Consider the following 23,782-nt stretch of genomic DNA (forward strand, 5'->3'; position numbering starts at 1 on the left):
CGCTGTTACTCTGCTATTTTCTTAAAATGTTCCATTTTGAATGATTTCACGATCAGCACTAGTGCTAGCTTGGACACCGTATTTGCTGATGGTAGTGAGACTTGGGCCTGGAACTAGGGAAGCAAGGAGGCTTCTTACATTAGATTGGGATCTAAAAGAAACCTGCCACGAGTTATATTGATATTTTCTTTTATGTGCTGCTTTCTGACATGGAGAATAATGCCACATGGCTTCAGAGTATTAATAGCAAGAGTATTTCTCAAAACTCTGACTTTGTGATATATTTGAAACAAATATTTTTAGACACCTTGGCCATGTGTCTTCAAATAGTCTTGACTCTGATCTGCTAAATTCCTGGTATAGGGGATGTAGGTCATTGGTTGTCAGCAAAAAGCAAGGAAGAAAAAGAAATTATCGATTATAATCATTGACCAAGAATATAGTCTTGTCTGCTTCACCGTATCAAACACAGTTACTTTCTACACTGAAACATTGAAACATGGTCCTCAGGAAAATCTTAACACAGACAACAGTATGTAGTCATCCCTAAATAGCTTGGTGTTTAAACTTCAGATGCTTCTTTTGAAAAACTGGACAAGAACTGTAACAACCCTGCTTTTTTCAGACCTTAACCCATTGTTCCATGATGAGTTGGCAGGACCACATCAGGGTTCCCATCAAATGCTGCTGGTGCAAGACATTATCAGGACCTTCTTAGAGAAGTAGAAAATAAGGAATTGCTTCCAGTTGGGGGACTGAAAATAATATTCTTTATTACAATATTTGCCTCTGTAAATATCCTCTGGAAAGCTATTTCTAGTTTATTATAGTTTGAATTAAATATATATGTATATATATATATATATAGAGAGAGAGAGAGAGAGAGAGAGAGAGGAGACTAAATCAGCATTTTCTGCATAAACATCTTAGAAAATGGAATGAATGTATATTATCTTAATAAAATAAATGATTGGTTTTTGGCTCCCAAACAAAAGTCTTCATTTTATACCAGGTTCATCTCTTTCCCAACAGTTGCTGGTATTATAGCCAGATGAGCCTTTCTAACTGATTCAGGTTCTCTTGAAACCTGTCCTGCCTCCCTTGTTCCTGCTGCACAAAGTCTCATTTTCAGTGATTGACTCAGAAATTAAAGGGCAGAGACCTTAGTGATTAGAGGTCCTGAGAAGTTCAGACCTCTGATTCTGCATGAGAGTGAAGTCCTAGCGGGGGTTTGACCAGTGCTATAGCTGCCAGGACTGCCTCCAGCTGCCCCCAGTGCAGAGCTCCTTCCAGCCCACTGGTCGGGTCATACCCTCGGAAAGTGCGACACTTTCTTTATAGGGTACTTTCAACGTAATTAAGAGCTGAGATGCTTATAGTTGATCAGCGAACAACATAGGCCGCACAGTGCGCACCGAAGAGGACAATGGGATGGGTCTGCAGCCCGACCACCTTCCTGCAGGAGGAGCAGAGAGTGGAAGTGCGGGAGGGGCTTCGCGGGGTGGGGCCCCGGTGACTGGGACAGAACGGAAGGGGGAGCCCATCGGGGCGTGCGTGTACTGGGACAGATGACACTGAGCCTAGCATATTTGTGGCGCGACAGGGAAACAGTGCTGCTAGAATGCAAAGCAGGCCCAGTGGGATAGAAGGGAATGTTGACTAGGCAAGGCTGTCCTGACGGCCAGGCGGAGAAAGCGAGACTTTGTGCTGCAGGAACTAGGAAGGCAAGACAGATTTCAAGAGAACCTGAACGTCCCCCACCAACAGCATTTGATGGGAACCCTGATGTGGTCCTGCCAACTAATCATGTAGCAATGGGATAAGGCCTGAAAAAAGCAGGGTTGTTAGAGCTCTTTTTCTGTTTCAGGACGTCCGTCCCCCCGCCGCCCCGCAAAGGGCTAGTGTGATTGGCAAAGAGTAAAGAAGGTTAAATATGCCTGGAAGGAATCAGTGGACTTTGACTCACATTTGCCACAGCTTTGAGAGGTTACGTAGTACAGACCTGCTAAAATAAACGAGCACTCTGGCTCCCCTCGCCTGAGGGCCGGGCCGCCCTACTGCCTGCTCTCCCGGGAGGGGACTGTCACAGGGTTTGCAGGAGTAAGGCAAAGTGATCTTGTCCACCCCAGGATACGGAAAACACTCACCAGGGAACAGTGGAGGCGTAGAAACAGGAATGTGTGTCAAAGAATCGAAAACTGAAGTCGTACTCGTTTAGCGAGCGTAGATCCGTTTTCCCTACTGTCACATAAGGTGGTGGTAGGGTTCGGAGAGACGCCCAGCCTGTCACTTCTGTATTCGTTCTTTCCTTCATGTCCCACATGCTTTGGAAAAGGGTGTTAAGTCAGTAGATCAGTCTGGCTCTTGTTAAGTTTTGTTATGATTCACCTTGTAATTTACAGTAATCTGTCAAGCTTGTTCATATGGAAACATCGCAGTGTCGGTTTTTGCCATTTTTTGACAAGCCTATACACAAGCTTAATACTTTCGCACTCTCTTTCCTGTGGTTACTCCATCAGAATGCCTAGGCGGCAGCCGCACACCTCTGACGGAGGAGAGGCTAACCTGCCAGAACCATGTTGTCTCTTTTTTTTTTTAAGATTTTTTTTTTAAAGATTTTTATTTATTTATTTGGCAGACAGAGATCACAAGTAAGCAGAGAGGCAGGCAGAGAGAGAGGAGGAAGCAGACTCCCTGCTGAGCAGAGAGCCCAATGCGGAGCTCAATCCCAGGACCCTGAGATCATGACCTGAGCTGAAGGCAGAGGTTTTAACCCGCTGAACCTCCCAGGTGCCCCAAAGATCTTATTTATTTGAGAGAGAACACGAGAGTGGGGAGGGGCAGGGGGAGAAGCAGACTCCCCCCTGAGCAGGGAGCCCGATGCAGGACTCGTTCCCAGGCCTCCAGGATCATGACCTGAGCTGGAGGCAGTCACCCAGCCGATTGAGCCCACCAGGCGCCCCGTGTTGTCTCTTCAAGCATGTTTGCATTAAGTCACCGGGCAAAATGTTTATTGAACGCCTACCAAGTATAGGGATAATAGTCATGCCCAAGTGGGTTGGGGTGCCACTAAAAGATAACTGGGGGGGGCCACATGCCCATTAACCCAGACCGAGTACAGGGGATGGCCAAGGAAGGCTTTCCCGTGGGGCGACCTGAGCTGAGTTTTGGATTAGCTGTGAAAGGCAGGTGATAGAGCAGCCTGCGTGGGTGCTGAAGGTGGTTCAGTGTGGCCGGGGGCACGGGAGGAGGAGGTGGGGCTGGGAAGGTAGCTGTATTACTCAGGAAAGCAATAAAGTAGCACAAAAACTTACTGGGGCGAGAGTAAACCGATAAATTGATGAGATGACACACACACACACACACGCCCGCACAGGCTTAGGTTAGCATGGCCCGGCCTCCCAAACCGCTGGGCACGCGGCGGCTCCTGTCAACACTGTGCTGGAGAACCATACACGAGACGAACATGGGAACTGTCGGAGGTGACGCAGACCATCTCCAGATCCTAAAGCTACTACAGGTGAGTCCTAAACTGGTTGAGAGCTAGTATTATTTGTGACCAGGGGAAAACGAAAACAACAGCGATGCACTGGTTTTCACTTTCCAGACGGCCCTACCTGACAGTCTGTTGAAATAGCAGCGGGACCCTGGACTGAGTGTTTTCCGTGTGCTGGGGTCCAGGTGCTTCACAGCAAGACCCCAGAACGAACACTCCGCCAGACTGCTGAGGGCCTGGGAAGGGGCAGCTCCGATTTGTTGCAGGTGGGGAGGTAACCAGTGCAGCCGCTGGGGAGGGCAGTCGGTAGAATTTATAAAAAATTTTAGGTGGTCCTATCTCCCAGCCCAGCTATTCTTTTTATTTTGTTTATTTATTTTTAAGTAGGCTCCATACCTGGCATGGAGCCCCATGTAGGGCTTGAACTCACAACCCTAAGATCAAAACCTGAGCTGAGCTCAAGAGTCAGGGCGTTGACTGGCTGAGTCACCCAGGCGCCCCTCCTGACCCAGCTGTTCTAGCTGGGAATACTTCTCTCTCCCCACCCACACCCTGTTGCTCAGCCGTATGGCTTGCTCTGTAGCATGAACTGGCGGTAGGTGAGTTGAGAACGTCAGGTGGCCGCTGTCGTCTCTCTGGAACAGTTACAAGTGTAGGAACGTTATTAACCTCGCAGTGACTGACATCGTGCTTTGCCGTGCGGAGCTGGAGCAGGACCTGTGGTCGGGAACCGGTGGAACTCGTGCTGGGTCTCAGGTCATCACTGGCAGTGATGACATTCTCACGAGCTGTCAGGGGTGGCGGGGGCTCCTGCAGAATGAGGCGGAGAGGACAGGGTTCCGCCCAGCCCCAGTCCAGCTTCCCTATTTATTTGTCTTGAAGTAAAACACTGGCCTAAAAAAGAATACAGGGGAAAATGGATTTTTTAATTCATGTATGAATTTGGAAGGGAGCGCAGTTGGCCAACCGGCAGACACTTACAGCTGGTAAGATGAGTGGTGGTTATCTATGAGGTGTCACTCGACTCGGGTGCCAGAAGAATGTCACTTTGTCGTGTGGTTTTCTAGGCAGACCATGTTCTTACCATGTTCTTGCAAGTCTGCTGCATAGCCCCAGCTCCAAACACTTGAGTTTTTACCTTCAAAAAAAAAAAAAAAAACAGACCAAACCTCTTTTTCATTGTGCTGAAGGCAGAACAATGTATTGTTTTGGTGGTGGCCTCGAACATTTATGAACAGAGGCTTTGATTCACATGCAGTGACAGGTGTGTTTGCTACTTAGATCTTTTTTAGATAGAGGCAGGAAAGTAATTAAGTTGGACACTTGCCAGTTTACATACGGGGCTCGTTTAGAATATTACCGCCAGTGTTGGTATGCCAAATGTTGCAGGGTTGTTGAGGAAAAGCGAGCAGGAAGGAGGAACGCGCAACAAAGGCGGCAGGCAGCCGCTGTCTGCACGCGGCCCGGGCACTGCGTTCTTCTTCCCGCTGACTTTCAGGGCCACAGAAGAGGGGCCCTGGCGCTCCCTGTAGCTGGTCCTGAAGTGCGAACGTTGGTGACAGTCGAAAGAATTTAAAGGGGAAGGAAGATCGGTTTAGTGTCAGCTGCAATTAGATAATCAGAGCTTCCAGATCCCCTCTGTGGCCGCCTCCCCCTCGCTGAAGGGGATGAATCGGATACCTCCCGGAGCGGAAAGGAGCAGAAAGGGCACGGCTGACCCCTGCCCCGCGGGCACCCGCAGGTTGCCGGGGGCCGGCCGGCGCGGGAGTCAGCTGGCGGCGCCCCAGCGGGAGGCTCCTGCGGCGCGCGGCCGACACGGTGGAGCTGCGCGTCCCGGCCGAGCTGCGCGTCCCGGCCGGCTCGCCAGGTAGCGTCCTCCAGCCCTCGGGCGGCCCCTGCCCGCAGGTACCCCACCCCCGGCGGCTAGAGCAGGACAGGGAGCACGGCGGCGGCAGAGGAGGCGGGGGATCGGGCTCTGCGCCCCGGGCCCCTGGCCGTGGCTCCGCCTGGATAAAATGGCGCCTTGGAGAGGAGCTCCGGCCAGCGTGGTGCGGCCCCTCCGGCCAGCGTGGTGCGGCCCCTCCGTCGCCGCTGCTGCGACCGGGATGGTGACCGCCGCTCTGCCCGCCGCTCTCCCTCGCTTGGCGAGCTCCCGGCGCGCCCTCCCCAAGCGCCAAGCAGCGCCTTCTGCCCCCGGGTTTTGTGGCAGTGCCCATAGGCTCTTAACCTGCAGGAAGCGAGCTCGTCCCCTGCTGGTTTGCAGAGAGCACAGGCCCGAATTCGGAGTTCTGTGCACACTCTGAGTGTTGTTTCCAGCAGACTTTTACTCCAGTCTGTGTTCCATAATTCCTTGGGTTTGTGAAGTTGACTGATGAAATGTTGGCAGAAATGTTGACAGACCGTGAGTCTGTCCCGCCTTGCAGTTCTGAATTCAAAGCGCCTTCTCGGTGAGGTTCTCGCGCACATGAAACGCAGTGGAAGGGGAGGCGTCTTTGCTTCTCAGAAGCTGAAACCAGTTGTTAACATTTATCCTGCTTCTTGAAAGACAAGTGGCAGGGAACCTCTGTTATTGGTTAACGTTAGGAGACGCATCTCAACTAGGGGAAAGCACTTGGAACCACTTTGTATAATGTATGCTTTGCTGTTTCGTCATTTCAGTCCAGGGCTGGTGGGTGCGAAGAATGAGCTCTGGGCTCCGGTTGCTGTTGGTGCTAATTCAGCATCCTGCACAGGTCCGAGTAAGCCCTGTCCACACGTCCCTGTCTGACGAATTTGATACCTCATTAACATTTTGCCTATTCCAGCTTCGGGAAGCTCTTTGTTAAATACTTTTCCTTGAAAATTTTATCTTTATATGGTAACATTTTGAAACTTTTAAAAAAAAGCTTTTCTCTTTAAATCATGCTATTGTGTAATCCTTTTTAAATTAATCACTTAAGACAGTTACTTAGATTTTTATAGAGATACCTGTCTTTAGAATGTGTAGACCATTTAGGTAGCAGGAGAAAAGAGAATTTAACATAATACACAAACCTCATTACTTTCTTATTTTTAAGGCTGTTCGGGGGGTTATTGGGATAGTAGAGGTGGAGTGGAAGGAGCACCAGATGCAGCTTTCGGTCCGGTCCTTACTGCTTCTTCGTGATTAACACCTCTTCCGAGTTGGACGTCTCTGAGCTGTTTGCCCATCTCTAAAATGGACATAGTTTGTTAGGGTTCGGTTGGTGCAGTGTGTGGAGATACTTCAGGATGTCGGAGTGTCATGCCACACCTGGTGGATGGAGAGAAACTCTTCCTGACTTGTCGCGTGTTACAGGTACGGATTTTAGCAGTTGTGAGAGAACTCAGTCTTGGTTTATTTCAGAGTTTTCATTCATTCAGAGTGCTTGCTCCTACAAATAAGTCATTTCACAACAATTTTCCCCCATGGTTCTCTTTTAGACTAGGACTAAAACAGGGACTGGCGAATTGAGAATACAGTCAAGAGACTTTGGCGAATGCGAAGTGTGTTCTTCAAATAGTGTCAAAGTCATAGCGCGCTCTTAGGAAGAATGGTGTGCCTTAAACTAAAAACAGTAATGATCTTTTAAATTGTCATTTTTGGAATAAATTCTCCTGTCGTATGCTGTGACAGCGGTAGATGGTGCTGGTGGTGAGTGCGCGGTGGTGGCGGTGCCGATGGTGCTGGTGACAGTGGTGAGGAGGGGGAGGTGGAGAGCGACATTTAGGGCTTCCCTGGAACAGAGCTGCTCAAACTGTGCCCCTCAGAGACCCACAGAAGACTTGAAAGGAGTCTGAGCGGGGAGGAGCCAGTGGGGAGCAGATGCAGCCCCGACTCCCCACCGCGGCTGTGTGTTGGCTGCATCAGCTCTGCTGTCCGAGTTTCGTTGCTTGTGCCGCGGCGGCCACGGCACCAAGAGGACTGTGCTGAGCGGCACTTCCCAACCCACTTGAGCCCGTAGTTGAAAGCCGTAGCCATTGCATTAAAATCATACCTTTCTGCTTTAGCCTTTGAGACCTTTCAAAGTTTCAAATACATCTTTATGTTCAAACTATTATTTTTTAAAGATTTTACTGATGTATTTATTTGAGAGAGAGAGCACCCAAGCAGGGCCAGGTGGATAGGGAGGGAGAGGCAGGCTTCCTGCGGAGCAGGGAGCCAGACGTCGCGGGCTCAGTCCCAGGACCCTGATCAGGACCTGAGCCAAAGGCAGACGCTTTACCGACTGAGCCCCCAGGCGCCCTTGAAACTATTATATTTTTAAATGTTAGAGTGATAGGACACGACTGTTTCTCATCGTCAAACTTCTTGAGCTGGAAAAACGAACAACAAAACAAGATACAAGCAAAAGAAGGGGACTAAGGAAAAACTGAGGCATGGAGCGGAGCCTGCCTGGGTCACGCCTGTCTCGACCATGGCCTGGAGTTCTCTTTGCAAAGAGCGTTCCTGGGGCACTGAGAACTTACCGGTGGGCCCCAATCAGAGGTACAGCACCGCCCGCGAACTCCGTAGCTTTTTGGTTTCTGTGTGTCTGAGCGGTGCCTACAGAAGCACTTAAAGTCCTGGAGGTCTGAGAGTTTAATCACGGTGAAAACCATCACAGTAACTGTCTCTCCCACTTTTTCCTCACCTACTGTTTCGTTACAGCTGGAAACATTTAACTAGAAAACTAGTTTTAGTCGCTTACAGAGTAAGTAATGAACCATTGGTAAAAGAGCAGCAAGTTACCCGGTTAGCCTCACTGTCAGCCTTCTGAAGAGTTCCATGTATAAGGGTCGCCAGTCTTTGCGGTCTGGAGGACAAAAGCCCTTGTTTCAAAGCAGACACAGGCATTTCCGTGCAGCGGTGAGGACCAAGTTTCTGGGACCCCCTGGTAGCAGCGTCATCTCCCCTGTGTCGCTGCCTTGCCAGAGCACAGGGCCGCACACCGTGCAGCCGAGCACCTTGACTGAGACATTTCTTCATCTGCTTTCATCTCTCCCGTCCTTTTGCTCTTCTCCGCTAGCCTTCTTGCTCCCTTTTGCCTCTTCCCACTGTTCATCCCTAGTTCTATTTTATTTATTTATTTATTTATTTATTTTCATCCCTAGTTCTAAAATGTTCACCTCACCTCTGAGTTCCGAGCACTTGTCCCCTGGCCCTCACCACTTGCAGACATGTTCTTGATTTTGAGGAAAAGAGTACTGCTCAGGGACGGTGTCCAGATTTCTCAGCGCCTGTTAGAGACCGCTCCCGCTTGACTGGGGTGTTGAGGACGCTGACAGGCCTAGAGAGGAGACCCGGGTGGCAGGAAGGGCCTTTCAAGGATCTAGATAAAAAAGCAGCTGCGGTGCTGGGCTAGTCCACACAGAGATCAGAGGGGACAGGCACACCCTGTGCTCGTGAGCTGAGACCTTCACATCTGAGCTTCTGGCTCATTTCTCCCAGGACCTTGGAGCAGATCTGCGTGGGTGTCATACAACCACCCAGACTCTCATGGCCCTGTGTGCACCCATCATCTCCTCTCCCCAGCCCTCCCTTCCCAGAACTACTGTGACTCCAGTACTCCCCAGCTCAGTGGTTGGAACTACCATCCACTCAGGGCCCAGACCCCAGATCTGGGCATCACTCTTGAATCCTCCCGCCTGCTCCCCACATGTCCCATCTTTCACCAGGTCCTGTGAATTCTGCCACCTGAACATCACGCCATCTCCCCATCTCCCACAGCAGGGCCTTCGGATTACATTATCATTGCCATCTGAGCCTCAACTCCGGCCACCAAAGTGGGGACTAGAGAAAAATAAGCATTTATATTTATTTTTCAATATAAAAAGGAAGGAAGGAATTCTGATATTCTAATATTAATTCTACAGCCTGATGTGTGTATCTTCTGCCGGTCACCCAGTTCTGGGTCCCAGGTGTCATACACAGGCGTACTGTGGTCTCCTGCGGTGGAGGTGGGGGTGTGGTCTCATGGCAGGAAGGACCGGCTGAGGGCTGCACTCATTCCTTCTTGCCCTGTGAGTTCCGGCGCCAGGGACAGCTCGCGTGGGCTCCGTTGTGTTTTCAAAGGCGGGACGGCCTTAGCAGTGCTGGTATCTGGGGAGGTGGGGACTAAGTGGGCTATCTCCTGGCAAAATAATTGGCTTTCTGTCAAAGGTAACTCTGTTAACAGGACACCTGGGCGGCTCCGTCAGTGAAGCGCCTGCCTTCTGCTCAGGTCATGATCCCAGGGTGCTCGATCGGGTCCCATGTTAGGCTCCCCGGGAGCCTGCTTCTCCTTCTGCCTGCCGCTTCTCCTGCCCTGCTCTGCTCTCCTCGAGCTCTTGCGCTCGCCCTGAGAAACAAATAAATAAAATCTTAAAAAAAAAAAAAAACAAACTCCGGTATCTCTGGCAGGGGCTGGGTGTTCCAAACTTGCTAATGTATAGAAAATGAGAACTTTTATTTTTAACAAAAAATACAGGAGGGATGCTTTACTAATCTTTGCTGTATGTGATCTGGACTTCCTGTTGGTCATCTTGCATGGGTCTTCTCCCATAAGTGTGGTCGTTTGTTTGTTTTGTGGGGGCAGCATTGTGAAGGTAATTTGCAGATACCATAACCCTTAATGTACACCTGTATACAAGACGTACTGTTGTAGTATGGTTATATAAGAGACAAATTAGGAAATTTAACTTTGGTATAATCCTATTATCTAATATTAAATTAATACATTTAAATTTCACCAGTTGTCCCAAATAATGCTCTTGATAGCAGTTGAATTGTCTCTATATTTATTTATATTTATTTATTTTTTCTAAAGATTTTTTATTTACTTATTTGACAGGCAGAGATCACAAGTAGGCAGAAAGGCAGGCAGAGAGAGAGGAGGAAGCAGGCTCCCCGCCAAGCAGAGAGCCCAATGCAGGGCTCTATCCCATGACCCGAGCCGAAGGCAGAGGCTTAACCCACTGAGCCACCCAGGCACCCCTCTATATTTATTTTTAAGTTTTATTTGTTTAGTAATCTCTGTGCCCAGCATGGGGCTCAAGGTCACACCCCCAAGATGAGGAGTCATACGTTCTTCCAGCCAAGCTGGCCAGGCGCCCCCGTCTGTGCTTGCTGACACCCACCTCCACACTTGGAAAGGAAAATGAAGGGTGCGCCAACTCGGAATTGTTTCTGACAGTGACCAGCAGCTCAGCGTGCTGTATAGTCCTTGGCTTTGTCATTTTTTTTCATTCTTAATTTTCAGAGAAATAACTGAAACGTGCCGGGGAAAGAGGGCTTTTAAATGGTAGAATAAACACGAATACCTTCTGTTTGCTTTTTTTTTACGTTTTAAGTACTTCCTATTTCCGCACACTGCCCCTGAATTAATATTTGGGGACCTACTTTATTTTGATGTTGAATAACCACAGAAGTGAGAAACAGAAGAACAACTGACATAGGGAAAGGAGGAGGAAGGCGTAGCGGTGCCCAGTGATGGCAGGACAGACGTTAAATGTCAGCTGCGGATGACACCGTCATGTGGACAGGAGGTCGCCTGGAGCCCGCAGCTTCTCTGGGACCCCGGGAGAGACCGCGCAGGTGGAGCAGGCGGGCACACGACTGACTGTGTAGCAGTTCGCTTTGTTTTAAGTAAAATATCATTGCTCTGGATCGACCCCTCCGGTTCTAGAACTTACCTTCAAAGGAAACTGTAGATTTGTAGTGTCACTTACCACTTCGACTGAATGTAGACTGGATCTAAACTTGATTTCACCAGCGATGGCGCATCAACTGCTCCGCTAAAAACTGGAAGGAGAAAAACGGGCAGCCCTTACCTTGTCCGAGTTTACAGCCAAGAGGGAGAGACAGACTGTCACACGGATGGAGAGCGCACACCAAGATGTGTGCCCTGGGGGGAGAAGGAGCTTGTCTGTCCTGTTCAATACCTTGTCCCCAGCACGGAGCCCGCAGGCGGGAGGCACCCCGTGATAGCTGCCGTCTAAATCCCAGCTTGGCAAGCCATGGCCCGCGAGCCAGATCCAGCCTGCCGCCTGCTTTTGTGAATAAAGTCGGACTGGGACACAGCCATACTCGTTCATTTACAGTGTATTCTCTATGGCGGCGCTTGCCCCACGGTGATGGGATTGACTAGTAGTTTCTGAGACCATCTGGCCCGCAGAGCCTAAAATATTTACTATCTAGCCCTTTACAGAAAGGGTCTGCCAACCTCTGGTCTAAATGAAGTGAAAGGAGAGGCAGACTGTTAGGATGAACGTGTCCGGGGGCGCCAGCGTGGGGCGGAACGGGGAGCTGCTCAGATGAAGTGTCCGCCACGTTGCGACAACAGAGTGGCTGTCTCATCCAGGTCAGGGACGCCACTGCCGAGCCCTGTGGCCGGGGGAGCCCCGCGCAGACGGCGCCTTGAGGAGCTGGCCTGAGCGCCGAGAGAGGGGAAGAGCGATGGGAAGTGAGGTCCCGAGAGAGAATCAAGCCTAAGGGCTGCTTACAGGAGCGAAGAAGCCCATGAGGTGTTCAGGCACCGTGATCTGCCCCGTCGGGCTGTGCGCTCGGAAGGCGCACCTATAGCGTGCCCTGGAGGGGAGCAAGGGTGGGGATGACGACGCTGTGGAGAACTGCTGTAACAGTCCAGTCAGGAGATGGGGGAGCTCCAGTGGGGGGTATCCACGGGGAACTTTTGTTTCTCTCTCTCTCTCTCTAAGATTTATTCATTGCAAGTAATCTCTGCACCCACCATGGGGCTCAGACTCCCAACCCTGAGATCAAGAGTCGCATACTCTGCCGACCGAGCCAGCCAGGTGCCCCTTTGTTTCTCATTTTTAAATGGAAGATTCTGGAGCCATTCAGTATTAAACTCACAGGCATGTGATCCTGCCCTTTTGTTTCAGATAGTGAGCACGTCTGTAGAAGTGAATGTCCTTCGTGCCCCCACTGCCACGTTGGTGCTAGTCCTGCCCCGCTCTTTGGAGTTTTTCAAACCCTGGCGAGGAGTGGGCGCCAGCGGGAGTCTTCTCACCGCGGCGATCGCTTCTTGAGAGGACAGACGTGTTTGTTAGAGACGGTCCATGCTGCATTGGCCCCTCTCGTGCCCTAGCTACAACTTGGCGCTGTTATGGTTTTTATCCTAATGACTGGGTTTTTTGGGAAATTTGAGAATTTTTCATTTTTGTCAATGAAAACATTATCTATCTTACATGATTATCTCCTTAGTTCCCATGTCTCAAGGGAAAGAACGGTCTGTAAAAGTACAGAATTCTAGTGTCGATCAGCACTAGCTTCTTCCTGCCCTGCAGAGAAGTTCATAAATTGCTTTTTCTTACAGATTGTTATATAGTTCTGAATGTAAAGATCTAGAGGGATTTATTTTTCTCATAAGCAGCAACATTGCCCTATAATTTATCATCTCACAGTGTCTAAAATGAAGTGTTTTGGGGGAGCACCTGAGTGGCTCAGTCAGTTAAGTGTTCAACTCTTGGTTTGGGCTCCGGTTATGATCTCAGGGTCCTGGGACCGAGCCCTGAGCATCAGGCTTTGTGCTCCATGGGGAATCTGCTTGAGATTTTCTTTCTCTCCATCTGCCCATCCCTCCCAATAAATAAATAAATAAATCTTTAAAAAAAAGTTTTGAAAAAAATTAAATGTTTTGGCCATTTGTATTCCTATTTCTTATTTACAGTTTCAGATTTTGATTATAAATATTTATAGAAAAGTCCAAAACAAAATCATCTGAGTAGCAGGATGGCATATGTTAGAAATGTTTTATAATATTTATTGAAAACTCACTGCATTTTTTGGTGGTTTATTTCCAGACAGTGTAGTTCTTCATCTTTGACTCTGTTCATTTCAATAGAATAAATTAAACAGTTTGATTATTAAAGTATCCTTGCTTTACATGTGAAAAGAAGCTCAACATTACTAATTATTAAGCAGATGCAAATCCAAATCTCAGTGCGATGCCGCTTCACAGCCGTTCAGGTGGCTGCTGTTCCAGTAGAAGGTAACAGGTCTGGTCGAGGGTGTGGAGCAATGGCGGTGGGGAGCCTGCTTCCCCCTCTCCCTCTGCCTGCTGCTCTGCCTACTTGTGATCTATCTCTCTCTCTGTGTCAAATAAATAAATAAAACCTTCAGAAAAAAAAAAGGGGGGTGTGGAGCAAATGGAGCCCTTGTGTCCTGCTGGTAGGAATCCTTACCGAGCCGCAGCTATGGTGGGAAACAGTATGGCAGTTGCTCAAAAGATTAAACCTAGATTTACCATATGATCTGGCCGTGCCACTTGTGGGGATGCACCCAGAAGAACTGAAAGCAGAGACTGGAACGGATACTTGCATACGGCTGTTTACGGCGGCGCCGTTAACAACAGCCGCAAGGTGGAAGCAGCCCACGCCGTCCATGGAGGAGGGGCAGGCGAATGCGCCCCGGTGTGTTCGTGCAGCAGGACGTTGCTCGGCCTGAGAAAGGAGGAAGGGGGTTCTGACACCTGCCACGATGTGGATGGACCTTGAGAACGTGATGCTGAGAGAAATAAGCCAGACAGAGAAGAGCAAATACTGGACGTTTCTGTTTATAGGAAGTACGTGGACTAGTCAGGGTCACAGTGTCACCGGAGCCTGGGGGAGGGGCGAGGGGCGAGAGGACGTCTTGTGCGTTAGGTTACGCTTTCAGGTTGGAGTGATGGATATAGCGCTGGCGCTTGTACAGCGTGAATGGACTTAAGCGCACTGAAGATGGGAAATGTGTATTTTACCACAGTACAAAGAAATCCTTGCTCTGATACTGAGGGTGACACTGAACGTGCCGGCTCTGTGGCTCGGGACTTTCGTGTGTGAGTCTCCTGTCCCCATGGAGAGTACGGCCGCTCTAGACTTCATCCGGTCTGCAGCTGAAGCCTTAGGGCTTCTGTAGTCCATCCCCATCTCTGTGGAGCGGAGAAGGGACGAGGCCTTGTTCGGATAGTGAGCACTTTTAGCTGGCACTCAGCTTGGGTTCCATTCGCGTACGTTCTTTGTTTGGTCCAGGAAGCCCATGCTGGCTGCCGTGCAGCAGGCGTGATGGCCGCAGAGCTGTGCTCCAGGGCTCCCTTCAGAATCCCACTGCACCCGGTGACCAGACTGGGCTTTCATCCCACCGCGTCTCCTTCACCCATGAAGTTCACATGCATTTCTGACCGTGCGGGTTTGACCGCTTCTCTTCGATACATCCCTGTGGCGAGGAGGATTGGTGCTTTGCTTGGGTCCCTTTCGGGATTCCATTTATGTCGCTTCCTTTGATACCACAATGAAGCATTTACCTTTTTTCAATTTTGGATACATTTTTAAAATAGAAGAAAGTATACAAAAACTAATGTAACTGAATCCACAGTACACATATAACAGTCCTTTGTCGCGTTCGCTTCAATCTCTCTTTTAGAAATGATACAGATGTTGCTCAGTCACATTTTTGTCTCCCCCGAAAGGAATCCCAGGCATCATGTTTCAGTGTGAGAGACGTCTCGCGGTGTTCAAATGCGTTTCCCAATTACTGATGAGATCGGTTATTATTTCGTGTGTTAGTGGCCATCAAGGGCCTCTTCTCTGGATTGCCTCTTTCTGTTGTTTTTCAAACTTTGTTGGGTTTTGGTCTTGTTCTTACTGAATTGTAGAGATTCTTCATTCTTTATTCTGTTCTCTTTTCTTCCTGTCTGTGGCTTGTTTTTGTTTTTTGTTTGCTTTTTTAAGCTTCCTTTATGTGATACCTGCTGTCATACGGTTGTTTTTAGTATTAACAGAGTCAAATTGATCAACTCTTTAGGAAGCTAAGTGTCCCACGTCATAGAGCTGGCCTCCTGTATTTCCTTACTGAGCTTAAGGAAGTCTTGCTTTTGTAACTAGGTCTTTAATCCATCTAGAGCTGATTTTCTGTATGATTGGAGGCAGGGATCTTATTTTTTCCATATGGTTAGCCACGTGTCCCAACAGCATTTATTAGCTGGTCCTTCCTTTCTCCACTGGCTCGTGATGCTGTCCTTCGTATCCAAGCACGCAAATATATATTTCAAACCTGACGCATAACTGAGTATGAGTCCAGCAGATTGGGGGCTGAGCAGCAGACAAAAGGCATTACACAAACCCTCTAGACCATTAAGAGAGAGCTGATTCTTTTGCATTGTGACCTATTATGGAATAGAAAAAATAATAATACGTATTCGAAAGGTACACCAGGAATGCATTGGTGAGCCAGGTTAGTGACCTCCTGCTGTCTGGGTGTGGGTTGCAGTTAGTACTGTCCTAGGCCTGGTGTGGCCTGTCCCCGAGGGAAGCAAGACTGTTGGGAGAGTGAACTCTGGGAGATTTGCTGGTAATAATCCATAAATCTCTGGTTTTTTAACTTGGTCTTATTTTCTGCCTTAAATGGTGAGTGGCACATTTACCTCTTGGAATTTATTATTACAAAAGCTAGTTTTCATAGCATATGCCAAACTCGTGAGTGCATGACCTGAGCTGAAAACAACAGTTGATGCTTAACTGACTGAGCCATCCAGGCGCCCCTCCTCTGCACATTTTTAATCAGATGATTTGGGTTTCTTGGTGTTGAGTTGTACCGGTTCTGCATGCATTTTGAATATTAACCCCTTGTCAGCTATGTCATTTGCAAATACTTTCTGTCATTAGGTAGCCTGCCCTTTTGTCTTCTTGGTGGTTTCCTTTGCTGTACACCTAGAGCAAAATTCTGAATTCATTACATCCCTTTTAAATCAAACAACAAAGCCGTTTTTTTTTAAGGTTGAAGTTGTCGCTAGGATGTTCTTTGTAGCAATAGTGATCATTCTTTACACACTTCCGCTGTTTTTCTTTTAGCTCCAGTAAACTTTAAAAGAGGTTTTCTTTTGGAAACCCAGTTTTACTTCCCAGGAGTAAAATTTTTCTTATTAAAAATGTGAGGAAAACATAATGAAGAAAAGGTTCTGAAAGAGAAGAGATATTTTATTGCAGTTATCTGTACATCGTACTATTGGAAGAAACCATCAAGGATTTCTAAGCTGTGTGAATTTGTTGTATGCAAAGATTAAGTCAATTTTTTAATGTTTTATTTAGTTTGGAATGATCCATGTTTTAGATAGAGTCTGCTGGAAACTCATTGGACTAAGTTGGAATGCAGTGTTAGAAATAGTCAAATAACTGGAAATCCTAGGAAATAAAATGCAGGTGCAAATACTGGATTCTTTAAAAGGATCATGAGTGTGAAATGAAATGAATGCTAGAACGGAAGACAGCGCATCCCATCATTCTGGGGCCTCCAGTGCGAAGACTGGATCGACGAGATGGAGAGCAAGGGGAGAAGGTCCTCAGAGAGTTCTAATTTGTGTTTAATAATGGCAAACCGTGATTGCTGGTGATAACAGATAAGTAATAGAAATATAATGAACTGTTTAGCCCTCTGTACTCGTGATAACATAAGATAGCATTTCCTAATGCCTCTTCTCTCTCTCCCTCTGGCCCTCATCCCCAAAATACTGCTTCTGTTACATGGTTCTGCGCTGTGTTTACCGTTGTTTTCTACTAAGTGAGCCGTGTAGCCTCTGTACTGTGCCGTAGCTCCAGTTGGAGTTCTGGAAGAGAACTACGGACTGTATTTAAGAAGCCCCGTGCACGTGGTGTCCCCGCAGTCCAGGTGTGTTCAGGTGCGGCTCGGCCACATCAGTGTCCCTACCTGCTACAATCCTGCCATGCAGCTTCCTTTCCTGCAGATGGCTTTCAGGGACACTCATGTGCTCACGTGCACCATGAGTCTCCTCAGGAGGGATAATGGTATGGGGTAGTGGTAAGGATTAATACCGTTTTAGAAGCACAAGCTCTTCTGTAAACGGGAACTTCCTATGAAGACAGGTAACTTTTTTCCTAAGTCATTTTTTCGCATTTGTCATTCAGCGTTGAACCTGGAAATAAGGAGCTTCCCCCAAAGACTAGTTCACGGTGGATTCATTGACAAGTGGGAGAAAGATCTAATTCTGAATGTGTTTCATGTTTTTCAGATCTCAGTCACGGTGGATTGGCAGATCACTATGAAAGTTCCCACTGGGGACAGCAGCCCACGTACAGAGGTGAAGCCAGCAGCAGCTGGGATAAAGTGATAATAGACAGGACTGACAAGGAGGCGTGGCCTTCCATCACAGGAGCAGAGACGGAATCTGCCTCAGAATGTACTACAGACACTGACTCTGCCTCCAACTGCGGCTCAGAGAACAGTAGCATGGCTACGGGGAGTGCCCAGGGCACCTTCACTGGACATACCAAGAAGACAAATGGCAATAATGGCCCCAGCGGTGCGCTCGTCCAAAGCCCTTCTAATCAGAGTGCCCTTGGAGCAGGGGGCGCCAACGGGAATGGAAATGGAGCCAGAGTGTGGGGCGTAGCCACGGGCTCCAGCTCCGGCCCGGCTCACTGCTCTCTCAGCGGTGGGGATGGAAAAATGGACAACATGATCGGAGATGGGAGAAGTCAGAATTGCTGGGGTGCCTCCAACTCCAACGCAGGCATTAATCTTAACCTTAACCCTAATGCCAACCCAGCTGCCTGGCCTGTACTTGGACATGAAGGAACTGTGGCGACAGGCAACCCTTCCAGTATTTGCAGTCCGGTCAGTGCCATAGGTCCAAATACGGGCAACCAGAACGGGAACCCGACAGGCACTTTAGGTGCTTGGGGAAACTTGCTGCCGCAAGAGAGCACAGAACCACAAACGTCCACTTCTCAGAATGTGTCTTTCAGCGTACAACCTCAGAACCTTAACACTGATGGACCAAATAACACTAACCCCATGAACTCTTCACCAAACCCTGTCAATGCAATGCAGACAAACGGACTGCCAAACTGGGGCATGGCTGTTGGTGTGGGGGCCATCGTCCCGCCCCACCTGCACGGCCTTCCGGGTGCTAACGGACCATCAGTTTCTCAAGGCAGCGGGAGCAGTGGCGAAGGAATCAGCAGTTCGGTGTGGGGACTGTCCCCAGGTAACCCTGCCACAGGAAGTAGCAATTCTGGGTTCGGTCAGGGGAATGGAGACACTGTGAACTCGGCATTGAGTGCTAAACAGAATGGACCCAGCAGTGCTGTGCAGAAGGAAGGAAGCGGAGGAAGCGCCTGGGACTCCGGCCCTCCTGCCGGTCCTGGGCTCCTCGCCTGGGGACGGGGCGGTGGCAACAACAGCGGCGTTAGTCATATCCATTCGGGGGCTTGGGGCCACCCCAGCCGGAGCACCTCTAACGGTGTGAATGGGGAATGGGGCAAGCCCCCAAACCAGCATTCCAACAGCGACGTCACCGGGAAAGGGTCAGCAGGGTGGGACAGTCCGAGTGTTAGCAGCCAGAATCCTGCCGTGCAGCCTGGTGGTGAGCACATGAACTCTTGGGCCAAAGCTGCGTCTTCTGGAACGACAGCCAGTGAAGGAAGTAGCGACGGCTCTGGCAGTCACAATGAAGGAAGCTCTGGGAGGGAAGGAGCAGAAGGCCGAAGGCGCGATAAAGGGACAATAGACCAAGGGCACATCCAGTTGCCAAGGAACGATCTTGACCCAAGAGTTCTGTCTAATACTGGTTGGGGACAGACTCCAGTAAAGCAAAACACTGCCTGGGAATTTGAAGAGTCCCCCAGGTCTGAGAGAAAAAATGACAATGGGACAGAGGCCTGGGGCTGTGCCGCTACTCAGCCTTCAAACTCAGGGGGGAAGAGTGACGGGTCCATCGTGAACAGTACAAATACCTCTTCAGTGTCCGGGTGGGCCAGCGCGCCGCCGGCTGCTGGGCCAGCAAGCACAGGCTGGGGAGACGGCAGCAGCAAAGCGCCGAGTGGCCCGGGGGTTTGGGGGGACTCGATAAGCTCTACTGCTGTCAGTAATGCTGCTGCCGCCGCCAAGGGTGGCCACGCTTGGAGTGGGACCGTGAATCAGGAGGACAAGTCGCCCACCTGGGGGGAGCCTCAGAAACCCAAATCTCAGAACTGGGGAGACGGACAAAAATCTAATCCGGCCTGGAGTGCAGGAGGGGGAGACTGGGCCGATTCATCCTCTGTCCTCGGACACTTGGGGGATGGGAAGAAAAATGGCTCTGGCTGGGATGCTGACGGTAACCGGTCAGGGTCTGGCTGGAGCGACGCTCCCAGGTCAGGGCCCAGTGGCTGGGGTAGTGGTGCGAACGCAAAGGTGAACCCGGGGACGAACTGGGGAGAGTCTTTAAAGCCTGGTCCCCAGCAGAGCTGGGCGGGCAAACCCCAAGACAACAATGTGAGCAACTGGGGAGGAGCCGCTTCCGTTAAACAGACCGGAACTGGGTGGATCGGGGGGCCAGTCCCTGTCAAACAGAAGGACAGCAGTGAGGCCACGGGCTGGGAGGAACCTTCTCCACCATCCATTCGACGCAAAATGGAAATTGATGACGGTACCTCAGCTTGGGGTGACCCGAGCAACTACAACAACAAAACTGTAAACATGTGGGATAGAAACAACCCAGGCCTGCAGAGCAGTGCCACGGTCGCCGCCGCGAGCAGCAGCGCGGACGCGGCCGAGACGCCGCCGCCGCACCCAGCCGGCGCCCAGCTCAGTCGGTCGCCGCTGCTCGGCCCAGGTACGGGGGCACTTAGGGAACTTTCGGGGTTAAAAAGATTGTTTCCTCTCATTACATACATATGCATACTTCAATGGGGTTTGCATACAGTGAAAGACATTCATTTCTGTGCCCTTCACCTTGTGGTGCTGTGTTCAAATGTTACCCCAAGAGAGTAAAGACCGGAGGATCCTCTGATAGCTTTCTACCCAGAAAGGAAGGATTTTCGGTACTTCCAGTGTTGAGGAGGGTAGAGAAGAGACGGATCCTCTTCAGGAAAGATTGGTGACCATTGTGTTAGCTGGTGTTTACTTAACAAAAGTCTTCGTTTCCTTCTGGGCTGAGCCAGTGGTCCTCACGCGCGGCTTGGTGAGAAGTGCTTGGGAGCTTAGGGGCTGGGGAGCCGATCGCCAGGACTCCTGGTGTCACTGGCCTGTGGGGCGGCCCGTGTGCGGGTGGCTGCAGAGCTCCATGGGCCTTCCTGATGTATGGTTGGTGCTGAAGTGGAGCCGCTGGTGTAGTGAGAGAGGCATCACACAATACGAGTCGTGCTGTGAGTCCCGCTGCAAGAAAAATCCTAAAATTAGACTAAAACTTGGGTCTTGAGTTCCCGCTTTGTGCAAGGCACTCTGCTGGACACTGTGGCGGAAAAGAGTCTTCCCAGACCAGACCAGACCAGAATCTTCCCGCGGGGCTCATGAATGGTGACAAAATACACATGCAGTGCGCCCCAGCTGGGCTGGGACTGTGTGTCCCAGCAGCCCCACTTTCTACCTGGGAATCGGCTCCTGACACGGCGGTCTCGCTGTGCTCTGGGCGAGAAGTGGGCTCATCGAATCACAAGGCCCCGGGTGCAGAAGGACCAGAAGGAGAATCCAGTCCAAGTGAGGGCATCACACTCAGGCCCTCCTCCCCCGTCTCCTTTTCCCCACACAGCTAGAGGCTGCTGCATCAAGGCCCACCCCAGAGCCAGGGAGGCCGCCTCCTGCCCAGCGCCCTTCTTTCCGGGGCACTCCGGCTGGCGTGTCTTTTTAGACTGACCATCAGCCTCCTTCCGCTGTCTGTAGTTGCTCGTGTCGTGTTGTCCTCTGGGACCCTATGAAGCAAGGCTAAGCTGCTTGTCCCGTATTGCAGAATTTCGGACAGTGGCACATAGTCATCGTGTCCCACTCTCCAGAAAATACTCCTGGCTCCTCGCTGCTGTTCCTCATTGTCCCGGTTTTAAGTCCTTCTTGTTGTCCTCTGGAAGAGCCATGGCTTGTGAGGGCCTTTGTGCCCATAACTGGCATCACTGGTTTACGCGTATGGTTTTAACAAGTGCAGAAGTGGTCGAGGCTGTAAGTTCCCTCTCTCCTAAAACTCCTACTCCTGGTGATGAATTCTGAGTTTCCCTTAGCCCCTCTGAGCCACATCTCACTATTTGTCCTAAACTCAGTCTAGAGTCTGAAGTTTTTCTTTTCGTTAAGACAGCGATGAAGCCCTCCCTCGCTCGGGATTATTCGTGTGCACTTGGTCACTTGGTGTCCCAAGTGTAGAACTTGGGCCCTGGCCAAGTTTTGCACTCCAGTCCCCCCAGCCTGTTGAAATCTTTCTGTACCTGATCTGTAATCAGCATGTTAGCTACTCCTTCGGTGTTCCTCCCATCCCTAAATTTGTATGAACATGCCAGAAAGACAGGACTAAGGATGGAGTCATTTCTGCAAGGTCACTCCCTCAGCCACCTTACGTATGGAGCTGAATTTGCATCCAAAATCCGGCCTACAAGGGAGTCTGGCAAGTGACGTGTTTTAGCTATGGGCCTTGGTAATACGGGAAGGCTCTTAGAGGGCCATAGAACAGATGCTGAGTGCTCGTTGCCTCTGTCTTGGGCTGAGATGTGGGTTAAAATCATTATTCTGACCATCGGACGTCATTCATGCAGGTATAAATGAAGAAGGATTGGTGCGCCCCCACCGCCAGAGCTCTGCCGGAAGCCCAGTTGAGGCTGGTGACTTCCATTCCCCTGGCTCCTACCGCCCAGCCTCCTCAGTCCCAGGATTTCTGATCAACCTGCAGAGCCCTGTAGTCAGTAAGGTTTAGTAAGGAGCTGCAGGGCTCTTGTACCCATCTGTATTAATGCTTCTAGAACTGGTACCTTCGTCCTTTTATTAGGCATACACTCATTTGAAATAAATCATTGAACACTACTATGTGCCAGGCATAGGACACAGAGGCCCAGGATAGGATAATGTGGAGGACAGGAGCTCTGCCCTCTTTAAACCCCCATGTGGCCAGAAAGGCAAGTACCTGGACAAAAAGAAGTCTAGAGGGACATCAGTAGTGGGGGTAAGTGTTAGGGTGACAGGAAGGCCTTGCAGAGAGAAGCTGGAGATCGGACAAGGCCTTTTAGGCCTTTGAAAGAGCTGGATTGTATTCAGAGGAGAGAGGCTGGTGAGAAGCTTTCGTGATTTGGTTCATGAATTTGTTTTTTAAGATTGATTTGTTTGCACGAGCAGTGGGGAGAGGGGCAAGGGGGGAGGGAAAGACTGTCTAAGCAGACTCTGCATGGAGCCTGACACAGGGCTTGATCCCATGACCCTAAGATCATGACCTGAGCTGAAACCAAGAGTCGGACACCTAACCGCCTGAGCCACCCAGGCCCCCCCAGTGAGGGGTTTTAAACAAATCGGTTGCTCAGACTGACTTGTAGAATCATTCCAACCATAAAATTAAGAATGGGTCAGTGGTAAGCAAAGCTGGAGAGGCTTTGCTCAGCCATGCTCAGCCAGTGATGGTGATGGTGGCCCTGGACTGGGACAGTGGCAGGCCCTGGAGACAGAGACAGACAGAGGAGACAGAGCTGCTACAGAGGGAGCAGAAAGGCTTGCAAAGGGTGTGGAAGCAAAGAAGGAGGGTGAGCAGAGGGTTCAGAGCTGGGGAGAGCGGGCCCCTGAGCAGGTCACTCACTGACTCCCACGGGAGCACAGCAGGGGGCACCTGTCCCTTGGAGGTGGAACAGAGGTGGCGATAGAGGCCAGCAGCAGCCAGAGCCTGGGCTGGGGGTGCAGCTATGGGAGAGCAGCGGGGAGTAGAGGCAGGATCAGAGTAGAGACTTTTTACTTAAGACAGTAGAGTTGGGAGCCTGTTTAAAGACTGCTGGGGGGCACCTGGGGGGCTCAGGCCGTGATCTCAGGGTCATGAGATCGAGCCCCACATTGGGCTCCCCGCTCAGTGCAAGGGCTCCTTGGGATTCTTTCTGCCCTCCCCCCACTTCCATCTATGGGTGCTGCTTCTCTCTCTCTCTCAAAATAAATAAAATCTTTTTTTTTTTTTTAAGAAATTTTTTTTTTATTTGACAGCGAGAGAGAGAGATCATAAGTAGGCAGAGAGGCAGGCAGAGAGAGAGAGAGAGAGGGAAGCAGGCTCCCCGCAGAGAGCCTGATGTGGGACTCGATCCCAGGACCCTGAGATCATGACCTGAGCCGAAAGCAGTGGCTTAACCCACTGAGCCACCCAGGCGCCCAAATAAAATCTTTTTTTTTTTTTTAAGATTTTTATTTATTTGACAGAGAGAGACAAAGCAAGAGAGGGAACACAAGCAGGGGGAGCTGCAGAGAGAAAGGGAGAAGCAGGCTTCCCACTGAGCAGGGAGCCGGATATGGGGCTCGATCCCAGCACTCTGGGATCATGACCCGAGCTGAAGGCAAACGCTTAACGACTGAGCCACCCAGGCGCCCCCAAATAAAATCTTTTTTAAAAATGC

At 50.1% G+C, this 23,782-nt stretch overlaps 1 protein-coding gene across 3 annotated transcripts in view; it reads left to right on the plus strand.

The window, feature by feature from the left end:
* The window catches only part of TNRC6C (trinucleotide repeat containing adaptor 6C), a 93,878-nt gene that overhangs the window by 21,635 nt on the left and 48,461 nt on the right, over positions 1-23,782 (plus strand). For 2 of the 3 annotated variants that reach the window (XM_045984159.1, XM_045984160.1), the window contains exon 4: positions 17,476-20,061. In XM_045984159.1, the coding sequence (XP_045840115.1) occupies positions 17,694-20,061 (2,368 nt within the window). In that variant the 5' untranslated portion in view covers positions 17,476-17,693. Of the gene's footprint in view, positions 1-17,475; positions 20,062-23,782 lie in introns of those variants that run through there. The other variant, XM_045984161.1, reaches the window with a different exon arrangement.

Source organism: Meles meles, chromosome 18 (assembly GCF_922984935.1).
Source record: "Meles meles chromosome 18, mMelMel3.1 paternal haplotype, whole genome shotgun sequence".
In the NCBI taxonomy this organism is placed as follows: Eukaryota; Metazoa; Chordata; class Mammalia; order Carnivora; family Mustelidae; genus Meles; species Meles meles.